The sequence below is a fragment of the Periophthalmus magnuspinnatus genome, chromosome 9, assembly GCF_009829125.3.
Source record: "Periophthalmus magnuspinnatus isolate fPerMag1 chromosome 9, fPerMag1.2.pri, whole genome shotgun sequence".
NCBI classification, from domain to species: domain Eukaryota; kingdom Metazoa; phylum Chordata; class Actinopteri; order Gobiiformes; family Gobiidae; genus Periophthalmus; species Periophthalmus magnuspinnatus.
Window position 1 is genome coordinate 34,660,647 of NC_047134.1, and position 18,075 is coordinate 34,678,721.

Here is an 18,075-nt window from a genome sequence, read left to right on the forward strand (position 1 = left end):
ATGACGTCTGTATGTCCTGCTCTGTGTAGTTTCTTTTCTAATACTTGAATCGAGCTGTTGGTGCTGAGAGACTTACACCAGTACAATGGGAGCAGTAGATCTTCTCCTTTAGGGGAATAGAGATGTTTGTACAAAAATGTTATAGTATTCTATTTATTTCAAGCTCTCCCTCGTCTCCTGCCCCAACTCCACCAGTCCAGGGACTGTACACTCGGCTCAGTGCAAAGATACATCTGAAATATTAATCTGGCATAATATGAAAACCTGCTCCTTTTCAATTGAAAGACTGATGCAGTGCAGCTTTTGTAAATGGAGATAAAGCAAGACACAAAGAGGTTGTTTTAGTGCATTAGTTCATGATTTTATTGCCTTATCTGGGACACATGGCGTGACGGCCTCCGTCTATTGGAAGATTCACACCAGTGATAAAACTTGCTGCATCTGATGCCAAAAAAGCAATGGTTTGGGCCACTTCATCCACCTCTCCATGACGACCCAGGGCATGAGTTTGCTTAGCTTTGGCTAAAAACTGTTTTAAAAAAAATGTTGATAATGAGACTAATCCAAAACATTGAGTAGATTAAGTGAAGTGTTACCTGAGCATATTGTTCCTCATCCAGTCCTGCCCTTTTATGAACCTCAGTAACTATAACACCAGGGCTGATGAAAAGAGAAAAGAAAATCACCATTAGAGCCCAATGGCAATGATGAAAATATATTAAAAACCTTGTCATTATAATATTACCCACCAAACTGAATTTACCCTCACTTGTTTTGGTGCTAGTTCTAAAAAGAACAGAAACATGTTATGTGTTATAAGCTCTGAAATGAACAAGGAGAAATTCTGCACAGAACCTAGTTTAATGTTCTATCTGAAGTCTGTGCAGAGAGTACACACTGATGTAGACTCTTTTTAAACATTCTGACAATAAAAATACTCTCCAAATACATGGCTAATCACATGATTACTTCATAGCAAATGTGTTACTACACTGATGTTGTGTGTACATTCTCATGTTATAATTTGCATAGGAAAAGCAAAGAGGAAAATACAAAATAATTAGAAAAGCCTCAACTCACCTAAAGCAATGCAGCGGGTGAACTGGTCAATAGCAGATTTAGATACACAGTAGGCCAATACACCTGGGAACTAATTAACATGGAGAGTTGGTTTGTTTTTTATACTTGAACCACATAAATATTGAAATTGTGAATAGCCCTTACTGATCTTTGCCCATTCACACTCGACACATTGACGATACATCCTTTAGTGTTGATGAGATGAGGCACGCACAGCTGAGTGAGGTGGTAAACGGACCTGGCAACACAACATTTTGGGATATTTTCTTTACATTTTGAGTGTCAAAGCAGAGACTTGTTACCTGACATTGATGTTCATGACCTTGTCATATTGAGCTAGGTCAGTGGTCTCGATTGTGCCCAGGGCGAGGATCCCGGCGCTGTTCACCAGGACGTCCAACCGGCCGAAGTGAGCAATGGTTTTCTCCACAGTCTTTTTAACCGTCTCCTCATCAGTCAAGTCTCCGGGCACAAGCAAAGGCTGCTCCCGAAACAAACAAAAATGTATGAACAAAACAAGTACAAGGAAGTGGGTTGTGACAAAATAATTAACTCTTTTAACCCTCAGACACGGCAGTATTTTAGAGCATGTCGGTGCCCCCTGTGTCACAAACAGCTCCCGACACAAAGTGGAGTTAATAAAAAAAAAAAAAGTTCTACGTTCAGTGGCTCAAATCTTTTGTCAACTTGTCTTCTGTACAAATATATTAAAAAAATATCGAATGTTTAAGAAATTATTTTAGACATGGGACATTTAAGGCGCAAATGACGAAAAGTTTTTATACCCCAAAACACAAAATCTGTAAGATTTCCAAAAATAAAAGTCTGAGTTTATTTATATTTATATAGTTTATATTGATGTTATTAGACCTTTACATATGTCAATAATATATATCAACACTGATTTTGGTGCATTGTGTTTTGCACAGCAGCTGAGTCATTGTTATACCACTGAGTTTGTCGTTTATCTGCAGAATATAATGGTTATTGTGCTCGGTCTGAAAGGCCCTGATTCAACCAGCAGCTCACAGCTGAAGCCCCTCCTCTGCAGAGGCCACGTCTGTGAGAGCCATGGGCACAATAACAATCCTTGTGTTTGCAAATATGTCCTGTCCAGAGTCCCACTTTTACCAATAGTTTTAGACCACAACATTTTTATAAAAAGACAACCAATGAAATATGGTTGATTTTAGAGTTTGTTTGCATATCATGGAAAATCTGTGCATTAAAAAATAGTGTGGTAAAGGCAAATTCAGCAAGAGGCCTGAAGGGCAAAAAAATCATTTTTTTGACCACTGTGGCCCTGGGCCATAGTCCACACAGCCCTGCTTTTCACTGTTCTGTTTAACATTATTCAAGACCTAAGAGCAGTGGGGCCACCTCATGAAAAATGTCAAATTATTCAATTTTCAACTCCGAAGCTTATGTTGAGATGGTATTTCATTTTATCACATGATATAATGTCATTATTACAGCAGGCTGAAAAAGTTAGTTTAAAATGGAAGTCACTGGGGCACGTTTGGTTCTGCAGTTCTGTTTGGTTTAGGCAAATATTCTATCCCAGAGATCAGAGGGGTGAGGAGCTGAAGGTGCCATTTTAAAATCTGATCAAAAATAGCTTCATATATCTGGAAAGTTTCATAGATCTAACTGCAACATCACCCATTGAACAGTTTGAAAAATACACAAATGATCCCCGAGGCTGTCAGAAGGTTTTTACATGTTGGTAACAAAATAAGTCCTTACAGTGGGGAAACTTTGATATTTACCTTTAACTCCTTAACCTATTGGTATTCAACTAAACCAACTGTGAAAACCAGTTAATCCAGCCTCATAATCCCATTTTGTACCTCTGCAGCTCCACTCACTCTGTCACACACTCACACTGTCACACACTCACACTGTCACACACTCACTCTGTCACACACTCACACAGTCACACACTCACACAGTCACACACTCACACAGTCACACACTCACTCTGTCACACACTCACTCTGTCACACACTCACACACACTGTCACACACTCACACACACTGTCACACACTCACACACACTGTCACACACTCACACACACTGTCACACACACACTGTCACACACTCACACTGTCACACACTCACTCTGTCACACACTCACACTGTCACTCACACACACTGTCACACACTCACACACTCACACTGTCACACACTCACACTGTCACACACTCACTCTGTCACACACTCACACACTCACTCTGTCACACACTCACTCTGTCACACACTCACTCTGTCACACACTCACTCTGTCACACACTCACTCTGTCACACACTCACTCTGTCACACACTCACTCTGTCACACACTCACTCTGTCACACACTCACTCTGTCACACACTCACACACTGTCACACACTTTACCTCTGCTGCTCCACAGTCTTTACACTGTTGGGCGACTTTGGTTAAATTTTCCAAATCTCTTCCATTCAGCGCCAGCAAAGCTCCAAGTTTGGCGAATAAGACTCCTGTCCCTGCGCCGATACCCGAGCTGGCCCCTGTGATTAAAGCGACTTTTCCTTTCAGAGAATAAACCTGATGAAAAGAAACAAATAAACAGCATTTGTGTCAGCTCCAAAACTCACAACACAAACATTACAAACACTGATAGTTTACGTAAAACGTGAATTAAAAAATAAACAACTCGCCCCTACCTTACATGCTTCTTCTGTGGCCATGTCCAATGATTTTTAAATGTGTGTTGTTGTTTTTTTAAAGTTGAATAAGCTTGTTGAAAGTTCACAGAAGTTTTGCAAAACCAGTCTGAAGTGTCGCGTGATATAAACGTAGGGTTCGTCCACTAGTGATGACGTTTACGCAGCAGTGATGACGTAAACGCGCCAGCTTCAAACACACATCCGGAACTAGAGGATTTACACACCTGTCACACACGTGTTCAGCCTATTTGAGCCCATTATAAATAAATACTTAGCTTAATACACATATTAAAATGTAAAGAATTGAAAATAATATTTGAATCCACATAGATTGTGTATATAATTACCAATAATAATACAGAATGTATAGTAACACGTAATACTTAAAAATGTTCAGTTTAATACAAAACAATACCAAATATTTACAAAGCACATAGTGATGCAGAGAATGATCCTCAGTGTGTTTACATCTTGAGGCCTATGTCTACCCAGCAAAAGGGTTGGCGTGAAGGGTCACATCTTTAATGCGGGTCTCTGTCATTGGTCTGAACGTCTTCTCATTTACAGGTAGTTTCTCCAACTCGTCCAATGCTTCAAAGCCATCAATAATTCTACAAGACAAAAGAAAATGTTACTGTTAGAGCAGCAAGGCCCACAATAATGTAAATGCAATCTATACTTCAGGTTAGCAATAAACTCCAAATTTAAGGGAACCATTACAAATAACATCGGTCTGAAAAACACAACTTTTACTATAATGAGAGGATGAGAAGTTTAGTAATAATAAATTCATAAATTCATTAGACTAGGGTGACCAGACGTCCCTATTGAACCGGGACAGTCGCACTTTTGAGGTCTTTATTCCATGTTCCAGTAGATTTATCCAAAACCACTGATTTGTCTCAGTTATTAAACAAGAAATGTCCCAGGTGTCCCTATTTTTGACCAGTTTGATCCCTGCCAACAGTAAAAACGGGAATATATTGTTGTTTGCTCAGTTAAAATACAGAAAACAGCTTGAACATGGCCAGAACACAAAATAAATCTGCTTAGGTGCACTAGCAGAAGTCACTCAGATTATACAACAACTCAAAAGTGAATGGAGACTAGGCAGGGTGCATTCAAATCACAAGCGCTTTCCAGAGTTTTAATAATACTAACCAATCCAACCAGTGTCCTAGATTTTAATTGTCAAAATCTGGTCACCCTAAATTAGACTAATATGATAAATGGACTATAACACTTAAAGGGCCCATATTACACTATTTCCTCATCCTCATTTAGGCTGAGTTCTTCTCTGCAACAGAAAACACGCTGTTCCACCTTGTGATGTCATCATGTGGTAATACAGGAAGTGCTCCACCGGATCATTTCAGCCCGTGAATTGCCAATCCCTAACAAACTAAAGGTAAATGGTCAACTTAAAAACTGCCACTTCATGACATCACAAGGTGGAACAGAGCATTTTGAGCTTTGGAGATGTTACAGACTGATAATAAAGAGTTACTCAAACACCCCAGGTATGTTTATGAGGAGGTAACACTATTATAAGAGTCGATTTCGTGTAATATAGCACCTTTAACGACCTTTTATGTGTGATATTGGAGATATCGATTACTGGATGGGATAAAGTTGCAATCACATACTTTCCAAAAACTGTGTACTTCATATCCAGATGTGGCTGTTTGGCGTATGTGAAGAAAAACTGGGAGCCGTTGGTGTTGGGTCCATTGTTTGCCATTGACACCACTCCTCTTACATTATGCTGAAATAATAAAAAATAAGCTCATGATGTTGTGGAGTTGCAGATAAAGCATCACAGGACAAACAGGCTTACTTTCAAGTGTTCACTGTACTCATCTTCAAACTTGCGTCCCCATATACTTGTTCCTCCTTTGCCAGTGCCTATATCAAGCAAACTATTTAATTTAAAAGCAGTGTAATGTAAATTAAATTGATTTTGACAAGTACAATACCTGTAGGGTCTCCTGTTTGCACCATGAAGCCTTTTATGTTTCTGTGAAAGCTGCAGCCATTGTAAAAGCCACTGGCGCACAATGCTAAAAAGTTCTGTAGAAAAGCAAAGGCGCACATAACAATCACTGTACAAACACTTTCTTTGTACATTACAGTCAAATGTATGGAAAACCTACCTCACAAGACTTTGGAGCACGCTCACAAAACAATTCAATCTTAATATCTCCCAGATCAGTGTGCAAAGTGACAGCCTGGACAGAGGTGTTCAAAATGGATTTAAAATAATGCTAGGATATTAAATAAACATTATTCATGAAGGGAAACACAAAGATTTAACGACAAATCCAAAACTTTACTTGTTTACTTTGAGAATTAATTTAGAGAACATTAATTTGGATTCGTTTTAACTCACCATGGTAGAATTAGAAGCGGCAAACCGGAAACCAAATGAGTGCACCCGATAAACAAGTCCGTGCAGGAACTAAACAACGCGAAGGTTCCTTTTCTTAAACGTTCCCGTAATATTATCGTTATAGAATATTTTAATATAAATAGCCCATACAGTAATTATATGGGATACGAGATGTTTAAACTCCAGTTGTATTCTACCTCTGTGGCCTAAACTTTAAAATAAACGTATTCAAATTAATGATCTAGACATGTTATGTATGTAGATTAGTTATGTTGATATATGGAACTGTAACATCATAAATAAATAAATAAATCTGTTCTATTAAATGAAATCAAAGGCTGACATAAGCTGAATACTGTTTATTGATGGAGCACTGACCAACTCAGGTGTTTGGCAAACATTAGATAGAGTGACAGAAAAAGTACATGGCCAAGTGTAACACTGGAGTACATGACATTTTAAAATCGGCAGCTACAATCAGTACCAAAGAAAAGAGGAATGACACAATATGTGTAAAAGAGAAACTATTTACAAACTGGCCACACGTGGGCCTATTATGACACAGCTAATATTACATATAATAACATTACATATAATAATAACAGTACAATTCAACTAATACAACAAGTAAGCTACACAAAACACAAATTAAGGGTATTTCAAGTGGTTCAATAATAAAATTATTCAAAATCAGTCTTTGTGTAAAAACAAAATACAAAAACTTATAAATATTGTATTAGTTTAAATGAAGAAAAAACACAAAACATTAATTAAATGCAAAAAGTGAGTCAGATTTCCTGAGAATTATACGGTAAATATAAACACATGCATGTTTACAAAATACAATAAAATAAGTTTTAAAACACTGTCAAGGAGCCGACTAATGTTTTTGTAAATACATGTACAATTTTCTCTAACACGGTTGACAAAGAAAATATGATTGTCTTTGGTAGGATATTGCTGATGGACTGAGATCCTTTTAGTTCCCTTGAACAGTTCAAACAATGAAAAACACTGTCACCTTCGTATTAACACATAAAAAATGCATCATTAAATACATGAAAAAGTTGAATGCCCAAAGAGGAGTCAAAAATGCCCAAAAGTCACATTACTTTAAAGTACGTAATACTGTATTACACTATTTGCAAACTGGAAAAGTGCAAATCTAAGTTTTGCATTCATCTGAAATAAACAACAACAAAAACATGTTTCATCATAAAAAACAAAGTTAAATCTGCCAACGGGACAAAAAGTGAATGCTGAATGTAGGCCCATTAAGGATGAAACTGTAAACTACAGCTGTTTACAGTTTCACTGTAGTTATCTCCTCCTTCAGACAAATATAAGGCAGTGTCCAGCAGTAATCTGACCAGAACTGAAGAAGCGTCTTGGACGAGCAGCCAAACGTCTTCACTCCTACAACTTTTTGTCCAGTGACAGATTTAACTTTGTTTTTTACGATGGATCAGACCTGAACGACTGAGGGTTCACACAGACAAAAACATGTTCCATTAATCGCTGAATCCCAAAGTCTCAGGATGTAAAATATAAAACATCACTGTCAATAACTGGGGCATATTCAAGACAGAACCTATTTTGCTTATTGTTTGTACTCCTTTTATTGTACTCCTGAAAAGAGAAACAGAAAGTGAATGTGCACATGTGAATTATGCCTGAGGTGCAGATGCATTTTGTCTGAAGACAGTTGATAAAAGGATGTCCCAAATTTTAAATAACAAGAAAGTTTAATACTAAGTTGTGATGTAAGGCGAGTCCTCATTTCTTTATTTCACAGCCTTGCTAATGTCACAGTATTTTAGTGTCATTATAAATAGTGTAATTTAAATCAATTCAAATGGAGCGTAAAAACTATTAAAAGCACTGCAACGTCTGGTTGCATTAGTGCTATTTTTAGTATATAAATCTATGTATGTTTTTTTTCAGATGTTGACAAGATTTTTCTTCCCCAAAAAGCAAAATAAATGTTAAAAGACAACCAAATGGGACCACCCAGTAGGCAATAATTCAGTAAAAATAACCTGACTACTGCTGTATTTTTATCTCTGCACGTGACATGAGGTCCCTTATAAGGAAGTCCTCATTAATGTTTGTAAGGTGGAATAATTATGTGTTGTGTCATGATGTAATATCTGACCTTCGTGTTTTGGCATAAAAGAATAACACCATGGATCAGGTTTGGTTTCACCAACCTGGCATCCATAGCTCCAGACTGAAGTGTGTCAGATGCCCTTCCTCCTGTGACTCACACACATTACAGGTTAATACCTGTGGGTTAGTCTGTAGTCTTGTCCACGTGCTCAGGCCGGCTCTTTGTCGGCCTTCCACAGCTGCTCTTTGACCTCTGTAGGCAGAGTGTTGAAGAGGTCCTCCTCCACCACCAGCCCGCTCCTCTTCAGTTGCCGGCACTCGCCCAGCTCCACAGGCAGACACTCCAGACGGTTGGCTCGGAGCTCGAGTTGTGTGAGCGCGCTCAGCTCTCCAAACCGCGAGGGCAGAGAGTGCAGGCAATTGTTTCCCAAGTTCAAAGTGCGTAGCTTTTTACACTGAAACAGCTCGTTGGGTAGATTCTCAATCTTTAGAGAAAGATGCAAACAAAAAGTATTTAGTAAGAACACATTCACTACAAAAAACAACATATTTAAGCACAAAACACATGCTGTACTCACTCTGTTTGCGGTCACTGCCAGGTACTGGAGGTTTTGGAGGAAGCCGATGTCTGCTGGAATATTTTCTAAGTTGTTATGGCTCAGGTCCAGGAAGCGCAGCTTGCGGCAGTAGAACAGTTGGCTTGGAATTTTCTCAATTTTGTTCCTGTTCAGGTAAACTTTCTCCAGGTTGGTGAGTGCTCCAATCTGGATGGGGATGTAGGCTATCTGGTTGTACCAGAGCTTAAGGCAGACCAGGCGGTGAAGATGCTGAAAACTGATTATCTCCTCTATAGTCTTTAGGTTGTTGTCTTTCAGATCCAATTCCTGCAAATTGTGCAAACTAAAAATTGAATGTGGGATGCGCTCTAGATCACAGCGAATGAGCTCCAGCTCTGAGAGGTTGACCATCTTTTTCAGACTATTCAGGACCATGAGCTTGGTTCCCTCGTTATTGATGGACAGCTTCTGGAGGTGTAGGCCTACGTCCGTCACCACTTGAGGTAGCTTTGTCAGATTGCTCTTTAGTCTTAGGACTTTGAGCCTCTTAAGCTCGCGAAGTCCATCAATCACAATGTAGCGATTGTTCTCCGAGCTGAGATTCCCCGTCAAGTGCAGTTCACTCAGGTTCTTCAAACTATAAATCCACAGTGGGATTTCTTTGATGTCAGTGAACTTTATGTGCAAAGACTTTAAATTCTCTCGCAGAAAAGCTAGTGCAGGGGCCTCGATCTTGGCTGGTGTGTGGTAGAGCCACATCTCCCGTAGGTTGATGAGTTGTGCGATAATTGGAGGAATAGTTACATCTGGAATAAGCTCTAATTTAAGGACCTCTAATTCCATTAAGTCAAACACTGTGTCGGGAATACCACTGAGCATAAAAAGGTGCAACTCCAGCTTGTCCTGAGAATTCTTGGTGATCCTCTGCCTGAGCTTATCCAGCGTCCACTCGTTGTTGAGGTTGAGCTGCCTCAGTTTGTTCTCGCTGACCTCAGACAGAAACACAGCGAAGCGCTTGGAGTACAGAGGATCATACTGGTCAATCATGTGCAACATAAATGCAAAGTCATTCTTTACATCAGGTATGTCACTATAGCTGCTCTCTTCACGTATGGATTCAAAGGAATATTTCTTTAGGGAGCGGCGCAGCATCCAGAAAAGAGTATACATGCAGATTAGGCCATACACTACCACTAAGCTAATGTAGAAACAGGCTAAGATCTTAAAAAGTGTCGCCAGGGGATGTGCACAACGATACATCCTGTAACCGGTCAAGCTCTCAATGTCCACCGAACAGTCAACACTAAATTTAATATCATGCACATAATACCCTGTGTAGCAGATGATCAAAACAAACTTGATGACCTTAATAATAGTCTGACGAATGTACAGCCTGTACACAATGTCTCCTTCTTCCACATGGATACGAAACTTCTTCACTTTTTCAAACAAGGCTTTTGCCTGCTCCCCCTCCTTTTTGTCCAAAACTCCAGTCTCAGTTCGATCTACGATGCCCTGCTCAAAGCGTGTTTTAGTCCTCTGCAGCATAGGAACACTTGCTTCTACGTCCTCGCTGATGACAGATGCTTTGTGATCCACTGAGCCGTTCATTTTCATGGGTTTGGGGTCACTCTCTTCAACCACAGTTTCAGAAAGTGCCCTAGTTGTCCAGGGAGAGTCAAAGCATTTGAGCAGTATGGATACAAAGTGCTCTAGTTTAGAGCTAGTCCTTGGAAATTTAAACCAAAAATTGCTGCAAGCGAGGAAAATGAGCGTATGGAGTAATACTAAGTAAGGAAAGTATTTAGCAAACCAGTGCAGTCTGTTCTCATAACACACAGCGTCCACATAGTTGTATTGGTGACGATCCAGATCATATTGAATTCCCCTGGGTTCCAAAATTACTGGTGTGGAAAATGAAGAATTGAATGACCTCCTGCAAGTCTGATTGACCACCCATTTACAAGGCAGGCAAATCATTTTGTCCTGTGTGACCTGCAGTGTTCCCCCAAACACAGAGATCATCAGCATGACAATGGAGATGTAGTCGGTGAACACGTCCCACCATGGCTTCAGGATGCGGTACGCTGGCTGTGTGTCCACAAAGTACCGCAGCTCAGTGATCGGGATCATGGTTTATCTGCAAGAAATAAAAACAAACATATTAGCAATTAAAAGTTAAACTGTTTCAAACCAAGCACCAAACTGAATGATTTGTTTTCATGTGTTATACAAATCACATTATTAATACTATCAGGGATGGTCACGTGTTCAGATTCAGACACAGTTTATATAAGGGTAAAAATGACAGGCTAGAAAGTTATTTATTCTGAATATACATTATTTTACCAGTTTTAAGCAACACTGCTGCCTGGCTCCTGACCCCCAAAGACAAAACAAGCAAGAGGAAATCATTGTTACATCACTCTATCATTTAAACAGCTGAATAAAGGTTGTACATACTGCACATGTCCTTAAAGAGAACCGTAAATCCATGAATAGATGATAATAAATCCACAGGTTATGTGCCGTTACAATCGAATGACCCAGTCCCTTCATGTCCTTCTCCAGCCCAGCTCTGCTGACACTGACACACCCTTGAGCTGCAGACTCTTCTAAAGAAGATGTTCCGTTTTGGCTTGTTTAACCCAAACAACAGTGCCGCCAGAGGAGCCACCTCTCTCCCTGCTCTCTATTCTTAGCCATTTCCGTTAATAATACTCAGAGTATTGTCTGTGGGGGCCTTGAGAAGCACCTCCCACGACCTTCAGGACAAGATCCTGTTTACCTTCACAGAGCTGCTGTCTCCAGCAGTGTCTCTCTGGAATACTCCACCATCACCTTTTGCACCCTGCCAAACGCACAAAGCTACACACTGGGCTGTTGCCTAGGCGTCATTACAGATTGTTCTCTGTAAGGAAACTGTAAAGATGAGAAGGAGACAACATGTCTATGTTTCATAACTGCACTATTGGCTCCAGTTCAGAGTAACTACATCACACAGTCGGGCTCTTACCTCCAGAAGTGTTATCTGTGGCCCAGTGCCTGGTGCAGGGCCTGCTGGGCCAGTCTCTGTCTAAGGACGGGACACTTGGCGTGGATCATCGCTCTCAGAGCCATCAAGTTTAATCCAGGATCTGTGGATCATAATTACAACAACATTAATAAACAAATAGATCATTTTTGTTGAACTTTAAGTGTCTCACACATGAAATAACGTCTGATAATGTTTATGTAAAGTTTAATATCACAGTCTCAGAACATGTGATAAAAACAGAGAAACATCAGCCTCAGCACCGCCGTGTCCTCTGGAGGAGACCGCCGTGTCCTCTGGAGGAGACCGCCGTGTCCTCTGGAGGAGACCGCCATGTCCTCTGGAGGAGACCGCCATGTCCTCTGGAGGAGACCGCCATGTCCTCTGGAGGAGACCGCCCTGTCCTCTGGAGGAGACCGCCATGTCCTCTGGAGGAGACCGCCATGTCCTCCGGAGGAGCAGGTCTTTGTCCTCCGGAGGAGCAGGTCTTTGTCCTCCGGAGGAGACCGCCGTGTCCTCCGGAGGAGCAGGTCTGTGTCCTCCGGAGGAGCAGGTCTTTGTCCTCCGGAGGAGCAGGTCTTTGTCCTCCGGAGGAGCAGGTCCGTGTCCTCCGGAGGAGCAGGTCTTTGTCCTCTGGAGGAGGCTGAGCGGTGGATGCTTGTTCCATTGTCCACAGAGGGGTAAATACAGTCTGTGACATATTTCAGAGCTGTGATCAGACACACTGCTGTGGTCGAGCAGAGCGGAGTAAACTCTGTGTAACGCGGTGTTAGCTTCGAGCTAATCGAGCTCTTTAACTGTTTATTTTTAAAAAGCTGTAGCAGAAATAACCTCTAACGTCACATGTTGATAACCGCAGTACAGTAAAATAAATGAGCTGAACTTACTGGGCCTGGCTCTGTGGTATTGACTCCAACAGCACAAAAGTATTGTTTATAAAATGGTGTTACTTTTGTTAGCATCTCCGCGGCTGTTTATCACGTTTGACCGTTAGTCCTCCGCGCCGCCGGGGGGCGCTGTGCGTGTGTGAGCGTAGAAGAAGAGCTGTACTTCCGGTTGTCTTTCACACATGACACAAATGCTGCTGCTTTATGTTTATGATCCAAGTGCCTCGTGTCTCGATGCTGCGCGTGAACACGCTGCGTGTCCTGTGTAGGACAGGGACATTACTGCAGACAGGCTGGAGTTTGAAGGACAGACAGAGTTTGTCCAGAGCTGTGACATGTGCACTTCAGTGTTGTGTTTCCACAGACAGCAGCTCCATCAGGAGTCTCCAACAGCAGTTTGTCCCGCAGGACCGTGGTGACAAACGGGACGTGCGTGTTCGACATTTGTGCACAGCTCAAGTCTGTCTGACCTGCTGGAACTGTCAACATCCTCTGAAACAAAAACCTGCATTTTTCTGTGAGTCTTGTGAAGTTGTCCAGCCCCCTCCTGAAGACACATCCTACTTCAGCATCCTGGAGTGGTGAGACGAGCAATTCAACTCACTTTTCTCTTCTTTTTGTCATTGGTTATTTATTTAGTGAGTACGCTGACACTGACTTTTACTCTCTCTGCAGCGACTGCACATTTACACTGGACACACTGAAGCTCCAGAAGAAATATCTGCAGCTTCAGCGACTGCTGCATCCAGACAACTTCAGCCAGAAGTCAGAGGTAACAGAGCTGAGACACTGAGGGACGAGACATGAGAATGGACCACTAGAACGAGACAAGATTTTGACATCATTTATAAATAAATAAATAAACTGGACACATTTTACTTTCATTGTAGGACTTCTCACCTTCTCAAAATGTGCAACTCTCCCTAATACTTAACCCTTTTCTTTTGTCCAAGCCAAATGTAACGTGGGGAAAAGATCATTTTCCACATATACACAATCTTGTGACGCAAGACGTGTCCCAGTCCTAATGAGCACTGTATTTTATATGAGCTGACCAGTGAGCTGACCCCTGAGTCAACTCCACAATGCCCTTTAACGAGAGCGTAACGTACGTGATCCACACAGTCCACGCAGTGTGTCCATGTTTACTGTGTGGGTGTCTTTAATTGGCCACAGAAACAATATTGCAGGCAAAGGTCACGACTGGAGACACATGAGAGTAAAAGAAAAACAATGACTAAAACAATATGTACATTTCTCTCTGACAAATAGAAATCCAGGGGAAGAGCTGAGGGTTAAATCTTGAGCATCAGGGAGAGTCCTATAATTTACATAATGCATGTTTTCACTGTCATGTTGTGATTTGGAATGAAAAAGGGTAATAAATTATAATTGTATGGACTTGTGTTGAAGTAATTGCACCCCATAAATCAATAAAACAAACATTTTCAACCGGGATAATAACATTTTCCTAAAACAATCTATCAACGAGACAGTAGGCATTATCTTATACTTAGATATTTTTCTACCCTCTTGTGACCCGGTTGTAAATTGTCTGGCAGTTTAGAAAAATAACCATCATTCATACATGGAACACTTGGCTCATAGTTTATTTTTTGAAATCCCAGTGCAGAAAGATGAAAACAATCCTCTGCGGGGGAGAGAGAGGAGAGAGGCCTTTCCAATACTGTACAGGGGCTGTTTAATTTATCAGCACCTCTGGCCGTTTTCTCTTAATTAGCTGTCCGCCTTCCTCTGGGGCCTTCATCATGTATGGAAAAGTCATTACTTATAGAAGGGAACAAGGCAGCCACCTACTGCACTAGTTGTTATTACAGAAACTGCCTCGTATGACGGGCCCGTGGGTGAAACTATTGATTTTTACCAGAGCTGACAGACCTGATAGCAGCAAAGTGTGCTTAGATCTGCCAACCCGTTTCCACAATATATTCCTCTCCGTCTTGTTTCCGCACGTCTGTCTTGTCACACCCAGTTTCATTGAAAAGCCCAGAAACGACTCGACTGCGAACAGCTACAGGCGTCACACACGTTTAATCGTCAGAATTGCAGTTTTTATTATGTGGTTTAATGAACAATAGTTGATCCAAAGGCAAAAGGCGAGGACGGGATACAGTTTAATGTGTTGTTTTGGCACGTTGACCTTAATTAATGTCTCTAAACTTCTATAATAAGCAAAGATTATGCTATAAACGAAACAATTATAGCTGAATAGTAATGTAAAGCAGGACAAACTAGTAAATATTAAAATGAGCGTGGATAAGAGGACAATAGGGCCGGGACATATGGTAATTTGAATCTCACACTAATAAATCACAGTTTTTTCCTTGATTTTAAACCTCAACTTTAAGTAAATTTTGTGTATTGATGACAAACGCTGAGGAATTACCTTTTAGAACTCTGCGTTATGTAATGTGCAAATCACAGCTAATTCTAAAACCTGTAAACCAGGGCTGTAGGGCTTTAGTTTAGTCAATTTGATTTGATTAAAATGATAAGGATTTATATGAGACGACAGCAGAAAGGAGAAGTTAGCGTGTGAGTTAGGTGAAGAGTTGGTATTTTTTTGGTTTTTATGTGTAAAAAGGCAGATTAAAGTCACGACGCACAAGTTTATTTTGTCATTGTTTCCTTGTACTTTTTCTGCGTGGTGGTTTTCGCCTGAACTCTTGTGCAGATGTGGTTTTGTGAGCAGTTTTATAGACAATAGAACATAACTCTCATCACATAAACATATTATCATGAGGTTTTATGTTTGGATGCTTCAGATCTTCTAAAAATATCGAGTCAAATTTTGTCCTGTTTATCTCGTTTTTGATGCTGACTCTTCTTCAAACGAGCACTTAGTTAATTAATATAGCCGTTCCTGAACAAATGGAACAATAAATGGCTTTTGTCTGGTTATTTTTAAGCTCCACAACAGGTCAATATTTACTCAGATACAAGCTCCTGCAAACCCAGTACTTATTGGAATTTGTAAACTTATATTAGAAATGATCAAAGCTTAATCTGTCATTGTTTCCTAGTGCGTTTTTTGCATAAGTATTTGTTTTTGCATGGACTCCCCCTGCAGGTGTAGTCTTGAGAGCGCAGTTTGGGTCAGATACACAGAGATATGTCATCATTTCCAGAGCTTTTGCCTTTTTTAATCAGCTAATCAATCAGCAGGACGTGTCTTTTGCCTGTTTGCCTGGAATATTCCACAGTAACTACTAACGCGCTTTTGTTGAAAATACCAAAAAATACACGCACTTCTTACCGTTGCCTCTCCGTAGATCAAACCTGTAACTTGGCCCGATGGCGTCGCCAGCTTGTCTGCGTGGAGCTAGATAAGTTTAATGCTGTTTTTGGTACATTCCAGACAAATCAATAACCTTTTATGGTGACAAGCAGGTGGCAGGTCCAAACAACAGCTCAAACCACACAGCGCAGTGTTATTTAATCATTTCACAGGCAAAAATCATCATTTACACTTTATTTATCGATACAAAGAGGTGAGATTGTGTCAGACCTGAATCAAACTGACGTCACCGTTCCGTTTTTGTCCATAATGACGTAACATCACGGTGTATTTGTGTATATGTTTTCCAGAGAGAGCAGGGGTATTCAGAGAGCCAGTCCGCTTTGGTGAATAAAGCATATGAAACGCTGCTTAAACCTTTGAGTCGAGGGCTGTATATGGTGAGTGCCGACTCTTATTTACATAACAGAAAACACTGTGAGTTTGTGTGACCCGGTGAGACTTCTCCTCGCCATCTGCTGCAGCGAGACACTGTCCTGCGTTTAGCTTTAACTGAAACCGATGCCATATGTTTCAGCTGGAGTTGCAGGGGCTGAATATCGAGGAAGGAACAGATTCTGCCGTCAATTCAGAGCTTCTAATGGAGCTGATGGAGATCAATGAAGCCCTTGATGCAGTAGAGACACCGCAGGAAGCTAATGAGATCGGCCAAGACACAAAAGGTACCGGTCTGTCCTTTAGACTCGTTCGACTTTGCGGAGGTCCACAATGGGCTTTGATCTCACGGCTAATGGACATGCAAGTGCACAGCTACAGGACACGGTTAATTACCCGGATAGTATCAGATATCCATTTATGTAATGATTGAAGAACAAAGGCAAAAGCTAACCAAATTATAATCTACAATGTCTCTGTTGATAAGTGAATATATGATCAAATTTATGTCATATTATCAGTTTTATAGACGATATAATGTAACTTTTAATGCATACAAATAGATTTTTTTATTATTATCTTGAGGTTTAATGATGCTTCCGTCAAATTTTGTCCTATTTATGTTAAACTTTTTGGTATCGACTTCAAACGCGCACTTAGTTTTGACACTAGGCCTATCCCAAATATGTGAAAGAGTAAATTAATACAGCTCTTTCTGACCAAACGGAACAATAAAATCTCTACTCCACATCCATAACAGGCCCATAGTTACACAGATACAGGCTCCTGCACACCCAGCTCTCTTTGGATTTTCTATACTTAATAATTTGAGAAATATTAGACATTATCAAAGACTTTTTATTATGTTGCCAGAAGCAGAAATGATTTTTATTAAGCCTTTACTTGGTACATTTTACCACTTTCTGTAGTTGAAGTTACCTTTGAGCTTCCCTCTCCTCATTTAGTCACACACCTGCATTGACACCTTGTGCTTTGTGCTCGCAGGGAAATTGGCAGACTTGACAGAGCAGATAGACACTGCCCTCAATAAAGGTATTATCCACAGACAAATGTTCGCTTTTCTCCGACTCCCTTTCCTTTTGTCTTGTAATCTAAGCTCCTGCCTTCTCTCAAGTCACTCTAGGAGTCAATGATTGAACTTTTCCTTTTCTTCTATTTTCGTAACAGGAGAGCTTCAAACTGCCAAAGCGCTGCTCACAAAAATGAAGTACTTTGCAAACATCGAAGAGAAAGTAAAAGAGAAACTTTCTAGTTTTATGTAAATGTGCCCGTCTTTGTACAAACCTCATATTCATAGCCACTTTTAAACTATTGGACAGGGAAGTTTATCCTTTTTGTAATTATGTAAATGTTTTATCATGAATTAATAATAAAGCTTTATGGGATTCACTAAGCGGCATACGTTTAATTTCTATATTACAAGCAAGAGAAATTTGCATTGATATTAGTACGCTGTAAGTTGATGCGTTGGCCTTAAATCTCACCTGGATTCCACTTTTCTCACAAGCCTAATTATACCCATTTGTACCAATTGTGCTATCAAATGTGACAGAGATCCGTAATGGGCCCTCATTAAACCACTGCACTGGATGTTTATACGATTATCCCGCCTAT

General features: G+C 40.5%; 4 protein-coding genes across 5 annotated transcripts; 1 reads left to right on the forward strand and 3 right to left on the reverse strand.

The window, feature by feature from the left end:
- Nucleotides 1-173: 173 nt before the first annotated feature.
- zgc:101858 (uncharacterized protein LOC449555 homolog) lies at nucleotides 174-3,887 on the reverse strand. Its single transcript, XM_033972067.2, has 8 exons — nucleotides 3,768-3,887; nucleotides 3,478-3,648; nucleotides 1,383-1,561; nucleotides 1,225-1,318; nucleotides 1,081-1,150; nucleotides 750-786; nucleotides 597-660; nucleotides 174-529 (listed from the first exon to the last, which is right to left on the reverse strand). Exons 1-8 carry the CDS (start codon nucleotides 3,789-3,791, stop codon nucleotides 371-373), a joined length of 798 nt encoding a protein of 265 aa, XP_033827958.1. The 5' UTR covers nucleotides 3,792-3,887; the 3' UTR covers nucleotides 174-370.
- A 265-nt stretch (nucleotides 3,888-4,152) lies between these two features.
- Nucleotides 4,153-6,210, reverse strand: ppil3 (peptidylprolyl isomerase (cyclophilin)-like 3). Its single transcript, XM_033972068.2, has 6 exons — nucleotides 6,160-6,210; nucleotides 5,924-5,998; nucleotides 5,747-5,840; nucleotides 5,608-5,675; nucleotides 5,417-5,535; nucleotides 4,153-4,381 (listed from the first exon to the last, which is right to left on the reverse strand). The coding sequence occupies exons 1-6, from the start codon at nucleotides 6,160-6,162 to the stop codon at nucleotides 4,255-4,257; spliced, it is 486 nt and encodes a 161-aa protein (XP_033827959.1). The 5' UTR covers nucleotides 6,163-6,210; the 3' UTR covers nucleotides 4,153-4,254.
- Nucleotides 6,211-6,504: 294 nt separating this feature from the next.
- Nucleotides 6,505-12,926, reverse strand: lrrc8ab (leucine rich repeat containing 8 VRAC subunit Ab). 2 transcript variants are annotated; one of them, XM_033972065.2, is made up of 5 exons: nucleotides 12,747-12,823; nucleotides 11,842-11,962; nucleotides 11,614-11,747; nucleotides 8,847-10,965; nucleotides 6,506-8,753 (listed from the first exon to the last, which is right to left on the reverse strand). In XM_033972065.2, the coding sequence occupies exons 4-5, from the start codon at nucleotides 10,956-10,958 to the stop codon at nucleotides 8,478-8,480; spliced, it is 2,388 nt and encodes a 795-aa protein (XP_033827956.1). In that variant the 5' UTR covers nucleotides 10,959-10,965; nucleotides 11,614-11,747; nucleotides 11,842-11,962; nucleotides 12,747-12,823; the 3' UTR covers nucleotides 6,506-8,477. The 2 variants fall into 2 exon arrangements, with proteins under 2 accessions (XP_033827955.1, XP_033827956.1); XM_033972064.2 differs by lacking the exon at nucleotides 11,614-11,747 and having other exon boundaries at nucleotides 6,505-8,753; nucleotides 12,747-12,926.
- hscb (HscB mitochondrial iron-sulfur cluster cochaperone) lies at nucleotides 12,878-17,854 on the forward strand. Its single transcript, XM_033972066.2, has 6 exons — nucleotides 12,878-13,327; nucleotides 13,422-13,518; nucleotides 16,356-16,445; nucleotides 16,583-16,727; nucleotides 17,446-17,493; nucleotides 17,629-17,854. The coding sequence occupies exons 1-6, from the start codon at nucleotides 12,951-12,953 to the stop codon at nucleotides 17,721-17,723; spliced, it is 852 nt and encodes a 283-aa protein (XP_033827957.2). The 5' UTR covers nucleotides 12,878-12,950; the 3' UTR covers nucleotides 17,724-17,854.
- Nucleotides 17,855-18,075: the final 221 nt, after the last annotated feature.